Below are 15,740 nucleotides of genomic sequence, written 5' to 3'. Positions count from 1 at the left end.
ATCTCGAGTTTCTATTAATGAAGCTGTCGGAGTTGACTGCGCTGCTCTGCCTAATATGGGCACTGACGCTCCTTTACGGCGAAATGCTCGCTTTCCGGCTGCCGTCTCTCTCCACTTGTCGGTGGCCTCATCATCACTCCTCTCAATCTCTTGACTATCTCAAAGTTGCGGTCATCACAGACCCGCAGCTCATGGACAGAACCTCCCTCCGTCTTGCTCCCAAATCACTCGCTCTAGAACTTGTTCAGTTCTACTCCGACCTCTACATGCGCCGAGCTTTCCTCTCCTCCGTGCTGCCTTTCGATCCTGACGTCGTTCTCTTCTTAGGTGACCATTTCGACGGCGGGCCTTATCTCACTGATGATGAGTAAGTACATGTAAGATATAAGCTCCCCTGCATTCCCATCAATTTAGATTCAGTGGTTTTAAGATGATTTGTTTGACGGATCAGGTGGAAGGAATCTTTGAGCCGTTTTAAACATGTGTTTCCGGTGACGGAGAAGCTGGTTTACCGGATTGCCGGAAACCATGACATCGGATATGCAGATCTACACTCTCGTTGGCCGAAGGTAATTATTCGTATTCGATCAGACCTTAATTTTGTTGTGTGTGCATCATTAGACAGATGGATTGAAATGATCGAGTTATGTGCATTATTAAACAGATTGATTGAAATGAGTAATATTGTGGTGTCGGCTTATATAGGGATCAATGTAATCGTAGGTCAAATTGAGTCAAATAGTGGCTTTAGAGTTTAGCTAGACCATTCACTCGATCAGTGTTAGAGGAAGCATGCGTATAGTCTGTAATATTGACACTGAAGCTTTAGAGTTGATACGAACAACTTTAACTTTCTGCATTGAGGATCTAGCAGTTGTTGGCTAGTTGATTGGGTTCTCAAATTCATTAGCGAGTTTGTCAGGAAATGCAACATTTTATGTTCATATTCGCTGCAAGAGAATGTATTGACTTGGCCACAGGAGAATGTTTTGACTCGGCCACAAGAGAATGTGCAAGTACAGTTAAGAAACATTGCTGAAGTGAATCTTTGAATAAGATGAAAAGCCTTTTTGCAGTCTGTACTTTTAGTACGTTAGTGGCACTTTAAATTACTTAGTAAGCACCATATATAGAGCAAGGACTGAGCTAACCGTTGCAAATACGACATTGAGATGATCTAATAGTGTTGACTTCGTTCCTTCTGCTTGCTTTGTGAAGTTGACTGGATGGGTAGGAATAAGAACAGCTTGGTCAATAATCGGAGAAAGTTCAAAAGGCTTGTTAACTAGAAAAAGAGATTCCACAGGACTTCACTGGTGTGTCACCTTTCTAAGTTATATTCTCATGAAGAAGCTTCGAAATCACCTGTTATTCAAGTGTTAGTTTTCTGCATTTTGTTCGTTTCTATCAGGTTTCGTGTCCTGAAGAAATATTCAGTCCATTTATTAAATTCGCACCAACCAGAGATGCACATTTTCTTTTATTTTCTCCTCAGGATATTAAATTAGTTTTTCTGGTTTGAAAGATCATTTTGTTTAGCATCTTTATAATCTAAGATGTATTTTAGGCTGTCTGATTTTTAATTTATACAACCCCTTATGTCTGGTTTTCAAGACTTTGAGAATTGTATTTATTTGCTTTCAAAAAGTTTTATATCAAGAATGTGCATGCTACTATGTTTGTCTTTAAATAATCTTATGTGATTCATTATTAAGATGTATCTTCTATATGTAAACCAGGTAATCACACGATATGAAAAGGAATTTGGTAGCCGAGATTATCGATTTAGGGTTGGACAGGTGGAGTTTATTGCCATTGATGCCCAAGCTATTGATGGTATGCAGTAAAAATTCTACATTTTTTGTATTTTCAGGATTTTGCTGTTTTTTCTTTTTAATTTGTCTTGGTTAATACGTACTGTCCCCTCTGCTATCCTTCCTTTTTGTTCTGACTTTAGGGCACCAGCTATTACTTTTTCATCATTTTGGGCTAAGCATATAACTGTTTCCAAGAGGGCATCCTTAAGTAGTTCTCTTACTATTAGACGTTGATTTCTTACTATCAGTAAGCACTTCTTTCTGGGATGGCCAAAACACTTCTTTTTCTAGAATATATTGGTTGACAGGAATATATAGCGCTTTTAGTTGTTAGCAGAGGGAGGTGGTTCTTCATAGAAGTGCTGCTATAGAAATACAGAAAGCCTTTGTCTCCTTAATGAAGATATCAAACGTTGTGATCTATTACTATTTTTTCTTACACAAATGCCCAAGTAACCCCTTTACACATTCCGGGCCAAATAGCTTCTCTAACCCTTGTGAACTGCCCAAATGACGGTAATTTGTTTCCAATCCTAAAAAGTTTGAAGGTTGTTAAATTCCACATGGGGCATTAAATCTTAAAGACTGAAGCAACATCTACACCTTGGTGCAACATGGTTCACTATGCTCGCAGGGCAGAGCATTTAAATTTGGTTTATGTTGAGTGTTGATACTTATCATTTACATCAATTCATCCAATGTATCTGCAGGGAATCCTCAAGGTTCTGTGGCTTCCTCGACTTGGACTTCTGTAAAGAATGTCTCTCTGGGTATACTTATGACCAAAGCTTATTCATTTTAACTTTGCACATAATTTGTTGAAGTAATTCATCTAATTAATTGCGTTTCTGTAGCTGTTAAAGCTTATCCAAGGGTTTTATTGACCCATATTCCATTATATCGACAAGATGAAACAGATTGTGGTCCCAATCGTAAATCAAAAATTATCAATCAGGTACCACACAATTGTCATTTGAGTTAAATCTTAAACACAGTTCATCATTGTGCAATGCATAATAGTCATTATATGGTATTTCACTATTTTTTAATGGTTTAAAATCTCACTAGAGTTACTCTCAGCACCTAACTCATAAAGTTTTCCAAACTACTTACATGTTCAGCGGATTGTGCACTCTGCTGATCGCCAAGAAATAACGTAAGTTTTTTGTTTCGTGTTTTTGATGATTGACATCATGAAATTGTATGAAATTGCAATCTGGTGGCTGTTAGGTAAGATTTTGGTTTAACAGAATAACAGTTATTTTAATTGACATTGTACAGGTACCAGAATTACGTTACCAAGGAATCTTCAAAATATCTATTGGACTCCATTCAACCAGTAAGCCCTATTTTATCTCTGGGTTACATATTTCCATTGACTCATCACCTGGAATGACAGATTTAGGTCAAGAAACCCAGAACTATATGACTTTGTCTAATATCATCTATGGCATGCATGATCATCCTTATCCCAAAAGCTTAGGCTGCCGGGAAGCGGTTCCATCGAACTCATAGTGTCCATAGACAATTGTAAGATGCTTTTTCATAAGCAGTGTGTAGTTGTGCACTGTGTCACTCTTTGTCTTGGATATGCATCTTATTTAGCCGAGTACCGGCTATGTAAACTGTTTCAGTAATGTTGCCATACATGCCAGCGTAGATGTGCTGTTTCTGAGTTTTTGAAGTAGTGAATTAAATGAAAAATTGTTGAGAAAGTAGGTATTTATATAATGAATACGATTGTAAAGTTAACTTTTAATTACCTGCAAAATAATAAGTTGTTTCTCGCAGGTACTTGTTTTATCTGGCCATGATCATGATCAGTGTGCTGTTGTACACAAGTCAAAATATGGGCCTGTGAAGGAGGTAATCACCCAATGTTTGGCATATCTAACTCTTATCAGGGCATTTGATATATTGTTGGTATTTGTATTTATTTCAGCACACTGTGGGGACAATAAGCTGGCAACAAGGAAATGTGTATCCGTCTTTCATGTTATTATCTGCTGTATCTTCAAATACATCCAGTTCTGGAGAGCCAGTCTTAACTCAGCTGTGCTTTCTTCCTGTGCAACTACACATTTATATGTGGTAACTCTTCACCTAAGATGTATACTATTAAGGTTGGCTAGCAGTTGTGACTTCCTTCTGACTTATCTTTTCTGATATTATCAGGTATCTCTCACTATTTATTTTTACTCTTCTTGCCCTCCTGCTTTGGCCAGCTGGTGGTGTGAGTTTTTGGCATCATTGTAGTGATCTGATACTGCGCAGCCAACAACTAATAAGTAGCATTACAAGTAGACCAAAAGAAAAAGACGAAGATCTAAACTGTGAGTATGAGATGATGTGGGATGCAGAAGGATCAATGCATCTTGTCAAGAAAGCCGTGAACGTTGCTGTTGCAAGCATAAGTGAGAAAACTTCAGTTGAAAGGTTTGCTTCTGCACTAAATCACATCCCCATTTTATATCTGCGAGTGGCAAGTCTATGTAGAATTGTGACATCAGTTGTGTCGAGGTCGATAGAAGTTGGATCTATTATGTATACTCATTTACATTAACCTTACCATTGCTTATTTTCATTGTTTTTATTCTTTCTTAACAGAGGTACTACTGTGATGCGGCAGATAGCTAAAAAGAATATTTCTCAGGAGCTGGAGGTTTGTGTGAACGCCGATGTGTTTGATCCTATGGGAAAGACACTTCCTAGAGCAAGTAAATCTTGGACAAAGACGGTGATCCAGAGATTGGTCCGAACATTTCGAATGGTCACAATTATTGCTGCGGTAAATGTACCCCTTTATATGTTGTTGCTTTTCAAGGATTGGATTGACTAATGACATTCCATTTGAAGATTCAATGGATTAAGAATAAGGATATTAAGAAGGTACGATGCACCCTGCGCAAGTAAAAGGGTACCATCTCAAAGTTTAATTCTCATTCATCACACGGTTCACACTATTTCAGGTGAATTAATTTTATCACTTTGTATGATAGCATCTTCACGTTCTTGTAACCTTATAGAGAATGTTAAATCTAGCTTGTAATCTGTAGTAGCTGAAAGTGTTTCATAAAAGCCATGTAAATCTGGATCCGTATTTTGTAATAGGAAACATGTTTTGATTTTACTAGCGTATCGATCTTTCTTACAGTTCCAGGCTTTCAGCTACTTTCGATTTAACCAAATGACCGAAATGAGCAATATTCTCTTAGAAGTTAGATTGCTAGGAACAGCAGGTCTACTGATCCGTCTGTCAAATGATAATAATAAACAAGTCTTTAGAAGCTAGTAATAGGAAAATTTGTGTGATTATTGCAATGAAATGAGTATATTAAGCATAAGATCAACTACACTGGGTTTGAGTTTGACATATGATTGAAGATTCAAATCCAAGTATCTTCAAGATCATCATAGACAAAGAATCCATCTATAGATTCTCTTTATATATTGTCAGCCAGCTAACCCATCTTAAAGCTCCCAGACATTATTTTACCGCAATTGGAACGACATACTCGTTTACTGATAAACGTTGAACCTATTAAGATTGTTCTCAGCTTGTCAGCATATCTTTCAGCATCTCATTTACATTCGTTTTCCCAACTTTCTTAGAGCTCAACCATGGTGGGTGGTCAGGCCTGCAAATCCGGTGCACTGCGCCAGGTTAGTATATGAAATTAGATGTATATTTGAACTGGATTTGCCATTGTATGTGCTAGAACTTGGCTAGGGCACTTAGCATGACACAAGAATCTCTTATGATACAAACAATTACACATTTTATTGATGCCAATTATTGCACAACTCTTGTTACAAGTTCTCCTATTTTGGCCACTGGACAATTTATTACATAGCAAATGACTTGCCTCTAGCTATTAGCATTGGCATATTCCAAGCCGATAAACAATTATGCTTCATATTCCCCCACATTGACGGGTGAAAACATTGTATCCCTTTCACTCCAAAGAAGTGAGGGGAAAAGTAAAAACGGGAAGATAAACAACGAAGATGAAAATCATACACATCAACAGTAGTAGTGCTATTTGAGCCTTGAAGCAGCAACGCTGCAAAAGCCTAGTCTTTCAGATACAGAGACTCCTCCATATGAAGCTAGATATATAAGTGTCCAAGCTTGAAGATCATAGCTGGTTAAAAAGTAAGGGTGTTGGCATAAACCTCTCTTGTCCCCCGAAAACCTTATTAGGTCAAAAAATAGAGCAGCAATACTCCTGAGGATCAAGTAGAAGATAACCCGCCACACATCAAAATTAACCAGCCAGACCAGCAGAAACAGGCGTCCTTCATGAAGTGGTGGTGTGGTGTAGGTATAAGGAAAAAAGTCAGAAAAGAGAGGCTATTATAGTGATCGGTGATATGAATTAGGGTTTCTATCTAGTCTTCTCCTTGAATGTACCAGCAGAGAAGCATGGTGGCGCAGCGGCGGAGGATGTAAATGCGGGCACGTTGCTCCTTCACCAAGGCAGCACATTTGCCACTGAAGCCACGCTTGCTTCTCTTTGTCTTGTTGCAGTGTTGAACTCGAACGACATCCATGATGAATAGGTGAAGTAAAGGAATAACCAATAGAATGGAAAAAAAGGAATAGAATGATGCTCAGAGTGAGGGAGGTGAAGTATTTATACAATTTGTGAGAGCGAAAGGGTAACTGAGTTTGGAAGGAAGGGAGTGAACATGGTCAGGTTCGGAAACTGAGGGATTTGCAGCCTCATCAGCAACTCAGCATAGTTTTCTATATGCAGGAAGGGGGAGTGAACGTGCGTGGGGGTCTAAGTAATTAAATAGTGCTACATGGAAACTACCCCTTCAATTTACCAATGTAACGTAAGATTCATGCGAATTTGGAGTGGAAATGAAGAAACCGTTAATGTTTAGTTTGAAATAAACATGAAAGTTTCGACGTACTAATTTGTGGGCGAATTAGAATTTTATAGGTCTTTTGTGAATATAGAATTAGTTCGGCTGCATGCTCTCAATTTTCATCAATGACTAGTTTTTGGTACACATTATATATGTTTTTTCAATATATGTCTCATTTTCTTAAGCTTTTTGAGACATTATATATATGCATCATTTTAAAATCGACAGATATTAATTCCATCCATTCATTCCTCTGTGAAAGCCGATTTGAGGTGACTTAACAGTTGACCTAACCCTAGCTAGCTAAGAGAGCTAATTCGCAGTAATACACTAACTATATACATCACCGATGTAATAACGACACCAAATGACATCTAGGAACCAAGCAGTGAGTCATGGATTAGTAAGCTGGTAAAGGTGGGCATGAGAACTTGAAAACAGGAGGCTTGCTCGATCAAGACAAGGCACAAGTATTTGATATGGGAACACTAACCCGGCAATCTGACCTCAATTCTGAGGCAGTTCGTTGGTTTTGTTGGATCTCCTAGGTCACCATCACACATCACACATCCCAATCCTCAATACCCAATAAACTAGAAACCAATTCCATATTTGACTAATCAAATTGCTGAGACATCTAAATGTAGTTATTGCCAAGCTAAATGTAATGTGCCACAATGCCAACTGTTAATCAATAAATCTTATGTGAGATTGTTCAGTCATATGTGCAAGCAGTGTTGCCAGTTTGCATTCATCTATATAATATGTGAATCTGAGACTACTAACTACTGGCTAAGATTATAAATGGATTGGAGGCTTCATGGAGCCATGGTCGACTTTGCTATATATTAATTCAAGGACGCCAATTATTTGTGAATCAAATCACAATTTACAATCACTTACGTCAGTTGAAGTGGCAAAATCTTACCTGTAGGGGTGTTCTTTGGTGCTGGAAATCCGAATCTGTATCTCTTGAAGTATCACAATGAGCTATGACTATGTGGTCAGTGAGGACAACTCCTATCACTATAGATTCTATGGTTTTTCAACGATCTCTTCGTGATAATTAAGTCTTAAGTTTCTTTGTTTCATTGATTCATTTCCAAGTTGGTATCGCATAGGGAGTTCAAAGTCCCGGCCTTTGAAATGGCTCAAAGGAGCTTTGCAGGATTTCGACTTATCTTAGGGCCAGCTCGATTTGTGAGCTCTCCACCACACGTAATCCAGGGACCAAATTTACAAATTACATTTAAAAAAATGATTTGTATCTTGATCTACATATTTACATGTCATTGTCATGCATATTGGAAGGAAACCTTGAAATGGACGATACGTTAAATTATATAACAGATCGATTTAAGCAAGTGATGATTAAGAGTTAGATGTAGACTGTAGAGTACTGGACACAAAGAATAGTCCTATGAAATCAAGTATTCAGATTCGGATTGGAACATCCCTCAATTTTCCTTTGAACCAAACCTAAGGAACCTAGTTTTGATGGAGATGTAACTCTGGCAGATAAGATCTGAAGGAGATTTTGTACGCGTATAATATACATTAACAATAGCCTGGTACAATCATATAGAGAGTTCCCATAAACATGGAAGCAAAGCTAGAAATACTGCATAGTACTACTGATAACTTAAGTACGTATTACGCATTAACAATATGCATGCACATATGGTATGAATTAGGAGATCCAAAGAGCCTCAAGTGTCTCTTCGAAGAACATGCCCTCGCAACTTCATAAGTGGTCGACTCTTCATGGATATTATATCGATCCTGATCACCTGATGCAATGTATGAAACAAAAGCAGTTAGTATTGACGTCTATTGAAAGCTTTCATCTTCCCCAGCCTGTAAAAATCTTGTATGAGGACCCGTACACATCCTTAACAATCGATTAACGAGTACGTACGCTCTAATTAACAACACCGTCATTGACCTCTTCCTTTCTTCTAGGGATTAAGAATCGATCATCATCAAAGCAGTTTTTGAAGGATCTTCCGAAATGTGATTTTGCAGTACTTTTAGAATAATAATTATATAAACAAATATTAATGTTTTTTCTTTTGAATTTCTGATTCAATTATGTTCTAGGCTAATAAGTACGGATATGGACACTCATTGACTCGTAGACACAATATGATAAGTGAACACAACAAATATAATTTTTATTGAACATAAATACGTGGACACGTTAATTAAATATTATTATTATTATATATATATTTATTTAAAAAATATTTGAAGGAAAAAAAAGTAGTGCGCTTTTGCATATAAAAAATGTTCATCTCAACGACTCTCTCTCCTCACAAATCACAATACACGAATCTCCTCTCCACCCATCATCTCCTCCCTCCTCCCTCCCTAGCTAGCTAGCCTTCTTTTAGAACAAGATAAAAATAGTTTAAGAAATCTAATAATGCGTAGTATGCATGTTGGTGAGGTTGAAAGTTGTATGCATGTTGGTGAGGTTGAAAGTTGTATGCATGTATGCATATAAGTACTCGTGTACAGTAGTATCTTGACCCAAATTCATACTTTTTAAGATAGAAGCTCATATATGTTTTGGACTTAATTTTAAGCAATTAATCAAATCATTAATTAATTAATTTATTTTCAATCTTAGTGATTCAAAAAATGGATAGATGGAGATGAGATTTAGGAAGCCCATAATCTCATCAAATGATTTTCGATCACTAATCAAATCAGTCCACTGGAGATCGTTCATACACAATATGCTAATTAGCCCATTAGTAGTCCAATGCAAGATGTTTGCTTTAAGTAATCATTTGGCTTCATGTTGACTTAAAGAAACGTACGTAATTTAGGGATGAACTCGGTTCCATCGGTTCGGTTTAAGAGCACTAACTAAAAGTCGAAACTGAGGTCTCGGTTTTGTATTTCTCAAAATCGAAACTGAAAAAAATATTTATTAACCACGGTTTCAGTTAACTAACAATTCGGTTCGGTTCGGTTTTAGTTACATAACATATCATTTGTAATAACTTTTTCACACTTGATTTAAAACAAAAGTTAAAATCAAAGTAAAGTAGTAAGCTACAAGTTTAGTACTTCAAATTAGTAAATAAGTAAACTAGATTGCAATAAGTTAGAACAACAAATAAAATCAACAAAGTTACGATAGAGTATTAACCAAAACGTAATATTTAATGAGTTAAAGATTGTGAGCAATTAAGTTAGACATTTCGAGACCATAATCATGTAAAATCATGTATATCATATGTAACTCTTAGTCAATAAAAATATGACATACACCTATTACTATATTATATATTAATAATTAAATACATATATGTCGATTCAGTTCGGTTCGGTTTGATCGGTTTTTTACACGGACGAAACCGCAAATTGAAACCAAACTATTCAATTTGATGTTAAAACTGGAACCGATAGATCGGTTTTGTTCGGTTTCAGTTTTTGGTGTCTAAAAGTCCACCCCTAACGTAATTACATATTACCAAATGACGAGTGATAATGAACCAAATTGCATCAATTCTCTGTTACTGGGATTTCATAACTGTGAGGCTTTAGGCTTTAGCGCCCCCTTGTTTCAGTAAGACTAGCTCCGGATGATGATGACGGCAACGGAATGTGTTAAATCGATCAAGTAGTGCATTGGAGGGAAAGTACGTACTCCTTCAATGAAATTTTGAAGCATAAATGCTTCTCACTATGTTTCTCGATCAATAGAACATTCCAATGATAGAGAGCTTCGTATTTTTTCTTCACGACTACAAATAGAAATTTCCCGGAACTGTAAGATTCTTAATACATAAAACTAAAGATCTAGAATTTAAAAAGATCTCACTATATTAATCGAAAGGTAGAAACTATTTCTTATCTCTCTTAATAATTCGTCGTTAGTAGTAAAGTCCAATCAAGCATGGAAAGTTTTGATGGTCCCGTAGGTGGTCTGCTACCCATTATCTTTCTAATTTAGGGCTTCTGCATCGGTGACATATACAGTATGGAACTCTGCAAATAACATCTGCCACACCTAGACGCAGACACTTCAACTGTCGAGCACAGCACATACTAGTTTTGACGCAGTACGTTCTGACCTATATCTCATGATGAAAACCGGAAACTCTTCAATATGATGTAAAATCGGGAATTTTGCAGTAGTGAAAAATTGGTGCTCTGCCGGAGTGTGGACCAATATAGAGCGAGGCTTTGTTGGGTCGTGATTGGATGCCTTTGTATAGAATGTGTTGAACATCTGTTTGAAGTATCAGGCTATCAGAATGAATATATGATCGATTCGTATATGGAACTGTGCACAGTGCACTTGTCTGTTATAAATTGTACAACAGTCAGAACTCAGAAGTCGATCAGATGCATACACCATGTGACTGATGTGAGAACTCGTCATAAGAATGTGATACATGAGAGGGTTACAATAAGAAGGATGAATGGATAAGGTAGAGTTTTAAATACTGTAGAAATTAAGTATATAGACTTAAAAGTGACTGATAAATTGATTACAAAAACTATCACTATTTATGGATCACATTTTATCCAAAAACAATATAGATGATCTTTTTTCTTCTTCAAGTTTTATTTTTTTTGGCGGTGGGAACGAGTCTTCGTCTCATGTCGGGTTGGCATCTGCGCCGGGGGTCTGGGTTTTTTCCTCCCCTCATTGGGCATGGGACATTGGTGAGGACAACATCTCGGGTGCTGGGGTTCCTCGGCGCTGCTATGGTGTTCTAGCTATCTCCACTTTCAATCTTCAATCCTCACGTTTCAGATCTCGTCTCAAATTGCCGGGTGTAGTGGGTAGTGTCGACGTCGGTCAGTCTTGGCTGTTCGAGATTGAGTTAGTTTTGGGCGTTGTGAGCGGAGAGATGATGATGTCGATGGTGCACATGATACCCAGGTTCGGCGGATTTGCGATGTGGGTGCCCATTCCTCTAGGTGTCCTTAGCACATGGATTTGGGCTCGGGTTTGGTGTCAAGCTCTCACTTGGGTTTTGTTAGTTGTTGCGTTGGAGGGTACGGATGAGGCTCCTTTGTTAGTGGAACAATCGATTTGACAGAGCGCGAGGGTGCCCCCGACGATGCTGATTTTGCGATCCCTATTGAGGATACCCCCTAGGAGTTGGGCGGTCTTTTTAGATCTTGTTAGGTTACCTCCTCTGAGTAAGATGACCCTAGTGAGATAATAAGTGAGTGATTCACATTTGGTTCTGGTTTTAGATTCTTGGTTACTTGTGCTTTCTCATTGATAGTTTGGTAGCATAGAGTTAGATATGTGTTGCTTATTTGGCTCGCATGATTCCATTATTTTTAGGCCCTAAAGGGTGTTCCATATTCTTGTTACGTCCTTACATTAATATATGACTATCTCGTCGAATCTAAAATAAAAGTTTAATGTTTTCAAATGTCTGTTTGGAAGGCTTTTCCCCTATTAGAGAAGGCCTGACATTAGATCATCAACAATAAAATAAGAATCATCATTTCAATCAACAATATTGACCAATTTGAAGGGCCACTTAGGCTCAAGCCCAGAGTACTTAAGGCTGGAAAAATCCGAGTATATATGGTCATTCCACTAAGGGATATCTTTTTTGGGTATTTTAAATGGATAATTCATTTACCAACTTTTCGATTACATTTTCACATCTCCACCGTTCAATTTTTAGATTTCAATGTGTATATCACTTTTGTAAAATTTTAGCCAAAATAATGATCGTTAAGGTATCAAACTTGGTGAAAGTAATGTAAGCATCAAATATGTCAAACTCGAACCGTTCATGTTTATAAGTTTAAATTTTAGTTTGAACGGTGGAGATGTGAAAATATAATCGAGAAGTTGGTCAAGTAACCTATCTCTTTTTTAAACAAAAAAAAGGATCTCTCACTATAAGGGCCCTATATATACCATACAAGAAAAAAAAATCTTTTTAGAACTGGATTTGATATATTTCCATATTCTCCCACTGGGTTCCAAAAAAATTGTCTTTAAAACTAAACTAACCTAGATTACTTTTCAATCATGGATCTGCCTCTATATATACTGCCCCAATATATCCTAGCCTCCGCCCCCAAAACTCTACATTGCTATCAGATCAACAAGATGACAACCTCATTTTTCCGAAAAATGATGTACCTCATGCAGCAACTTTTTTGGTTTTATTTCATCACTTGGAAGACACTTGGAAGACTTAATTACCATTTGCGGACTAATGTTGTAACTAAAGCTTTTTAACACAAAGGACTAATGTTATCACTTTGACAATCTACGTACAATCTACAGCTTTAGGATAATTGATGCATTCATGCACTCACACATTGCACGTAGTTACCATTGATCGACTTTCTCCTCCCTCTTTTTTTTGGAGAGGAGCGGTCGTGTCCATTTGCCGTCGATATATATACGCACAACATAAACCGATAGCCAGGCCGGCTCTAAGAGATTCAAGACCTAGTGCGGGAAAAAAATGGGCCCTTATACAATTTTTTTTAGTCAAAAGAAGAAGAAAAATTTGGGGTTGTTGGCAGTTAGAAATTCGAAACAAAACTTGAAACCTTCTTCAATGACAAAACCAGAAAGAAAAATAGGGAATTATATGAATCTCCGAACTTACAAGCCGTCGAATTTAGAATATCAGAGTAACCTTATTTAGAAATTGAGTGTGCGAAATTGAGAGAGGATGAAGAATTGTAAATGATCACGAATTTATAGAGGTAGCAGAGAAAAAAGTTTTGGTTTAGAAAAACATCAATCGGCAGCCGAACTCTTTAATTCTCGCAATGGGTATTCTTCATAATGAAGAGAAAAGTCTAGAAGATCAAGAATTTAAGATAAAAAGATGGAATTGTAAAGGACTGAAGTCTGAAAGTCGAAGAAAATGAAGAGGAGAATGCGAGAAACAGAATATTAATCGACAAAACGTGATTTTTAATTAATAAGCAAACATAAAAAAATGGGTTAATTCCTTCTATGGTACTTAAAGTATGGCTACTTAGACAATTTGGTATATGATGTATGAAAACGGACAATTAGGTACCTGAAGTTCTCATTTGTAAGCCATTTTGGTACCTCTAGCCATTTTAATCATATTTTTAGGGTTATTTTCGTCATTCTAGCCCTAAACTTATTAAATTCACATTTTTTTTCATTTCTTCCTATAATTTCCTCTCTTTAGAGATAATTAAATTGATATATTTACTCAACTTAGCATCTACTTCGCATATATCGAAAATAATTTTTTTTCTTAATATACTTGTATCCTAATTATTTTCTGCAAAGGAAATAAATTGCCTTTATGGAATTGTAATTTTTTTATTAAAATATATTTTTTAAATTACTTATAATTAAAATTAATTTAGATTGATAGCTACATTATGAAAAATTATATACGTATATCATCACAGATACTAAGTGTATGAGTTATCAAATTTTTAGTGATAATTTAGAGGCAATTTGGAGGTATTATGAAAAAAAATGAAGTAAAATAGAGATAGGATGACGGAAATAACCCTGAAATATTGTCAAAATTGACATAAGTACCAAAATGATCTAAATTTGATAACTTTAGGTACCAAATTGTCGAAGTAGCCAAACATCAGTTATCATAAAAGGAATTTATCCCAAAATTAATACTTAGGGCCCTGGTCCAGTGCGGGTGCACAGCCCTCCGCAGGGCCGGCCCTACCGATAGCAATATTCCTTTCAACATGTCCTGGAAATCTGGCATCGATCCTTATCCGGTTATCCCACATTGTCAAGCCTTCGATACCAGAACTCTTGAAGAAGGCTATACGTACGTGCAAGTAGTACAACCGCAGTTCTGATCATGAAATCATGGTATCTGGGTCATCTCGAATATATTGTCTTGCTAGCATGAGCCCTCGATCTACAACGGTAACTAACAAAATTTCAAGCCGTCCACTGATGCTAACTCAGCTAGATAAATAATTAGCTGAATGGCTAGGTGGATCAAGAAACCACGATATTGTCGATATACAGATAATAGTTTGGACAAGCTTATCAATATTTTCATTTTTGATAGCATTGCTCAGTTTAATATGATGATGTTCTACTAATCACATGTTACTCCTTCAATCGTTCTCGATCAAATCCTCATATTACATGAGGCAGATTATACTAATATGTCGAACACTCATTACCCAAAAAGTGGATCTAATATGTTCTGTGCCATTACCTCATGCATGCAATTAATATTTGTTAAGATGAAGATAGAGTACGTAGTCACATGTGTCTTTGTAAAATCCAGTTTTTAGCTGGAATAATTGTGATTCCCAGCATACAATACAAATATGAGAGATTATTAGCTAAAGCCAATATATTGTGTGATTTGATTGTTCGTATTAAACAACATCAATGAGATTGAAAATAATGGCACTCTGTTTGATCTGCTCAACAACCAAATAGTCATCAAAGACGCTTATTTTTATCATTATACTAGCGTAGCAATGACAAGCGATGTCGCTTATAGACAAAACCTAAATGCCTGCATTGAGAAATAGTCTACGCAAAAATAGGAACACCTAATAATACAGGTGTGGTCAATGATCATACTTAGTTAGATCTTAATATGATTGATTATCGTTACAATATATACGATCTTGTTAAGTGTCATGTAGAGAAATTTGTAGGTAGTTTCGGTAGGTACGGGAAAAGCTAGTAGGTAGATAAACAGCGAAGCAATTAGCTCTTATCTGTTTTAAAAGGATATTAGTGTGTTAAAATCTTCCTTATACTACAAAGATTTTGGGGACCCAAACCTTCTGAGGTGTGGAGGACAGTTAGAGTGGTTTGCTGCGTTTTCCATGCTTCTGTTGTTCTTTGGTTTCTAGCATTGTATGAGCAAAAAGAACAGTGGATACCTGAATTGCTTTGGTGGGTGTGTGGGCAATATGCCAATATGAACAATTTGATTTGATTTGTAGTATACAACTATCATTACCAGAAAGATTAAGTACAACAAAAGGATTCAACAATGTGTCCATCTATCCATCCACCTTAAAATTCAATCAGAGTAGCCAAAT

At 36.7% G+C, this 15,740-nt stretch overlaps 1 protein-coding gene across 1 annotated transcript; it reads left to right on the top strand.

Annotated features, from left to right (window-relative positions):
* LOC126798645 (uncharacterized protein C630.12) lies at window positions 1-4,970 on the top strand. The gene is made up of 11 exons (XM_050525656.1): window positions 1-367; window positions 452-569; window positions 1,740-1,836; window positions 2,528-2,587; window positions 2,672-2,772; window positions 2,939-2,973; window positions 3,099-3,156; window positions 3,609-3,683; window positions 3,760-3,908; window positions 3,993-4,253; window positions 4,425-4,970. Exons 1-11 carry the CDS (start codon window positions 18-20, stop codon window positions 4,654-4,656), a joined length of 1,536 nt encoding a protein of 511 aa, XP_050381613.1. The 5' UTR covers window positions 1-17; the 3' UTR covers window positions 4,657-4,970.
* Window positions 4,971-15,740: the final 10,770 nt, after the last annotated feature.

This window comes from Argentina anserina, chromosome 6, assembly GCF_933775445.1.
Source record: "Argentina anserina chromosome 6, drPotAnse1.1, whole genome shotgun sequence".
Lineage (NCBI taxonomy): Eukaryota > Viridiplantae > Streptophyta > Magnoliopsida > Rosales > Rosaceae > Argentina > Argentina anserina.
This window is presented reverse-complemented; position numbering and strand designations above follow the sequence as displayed.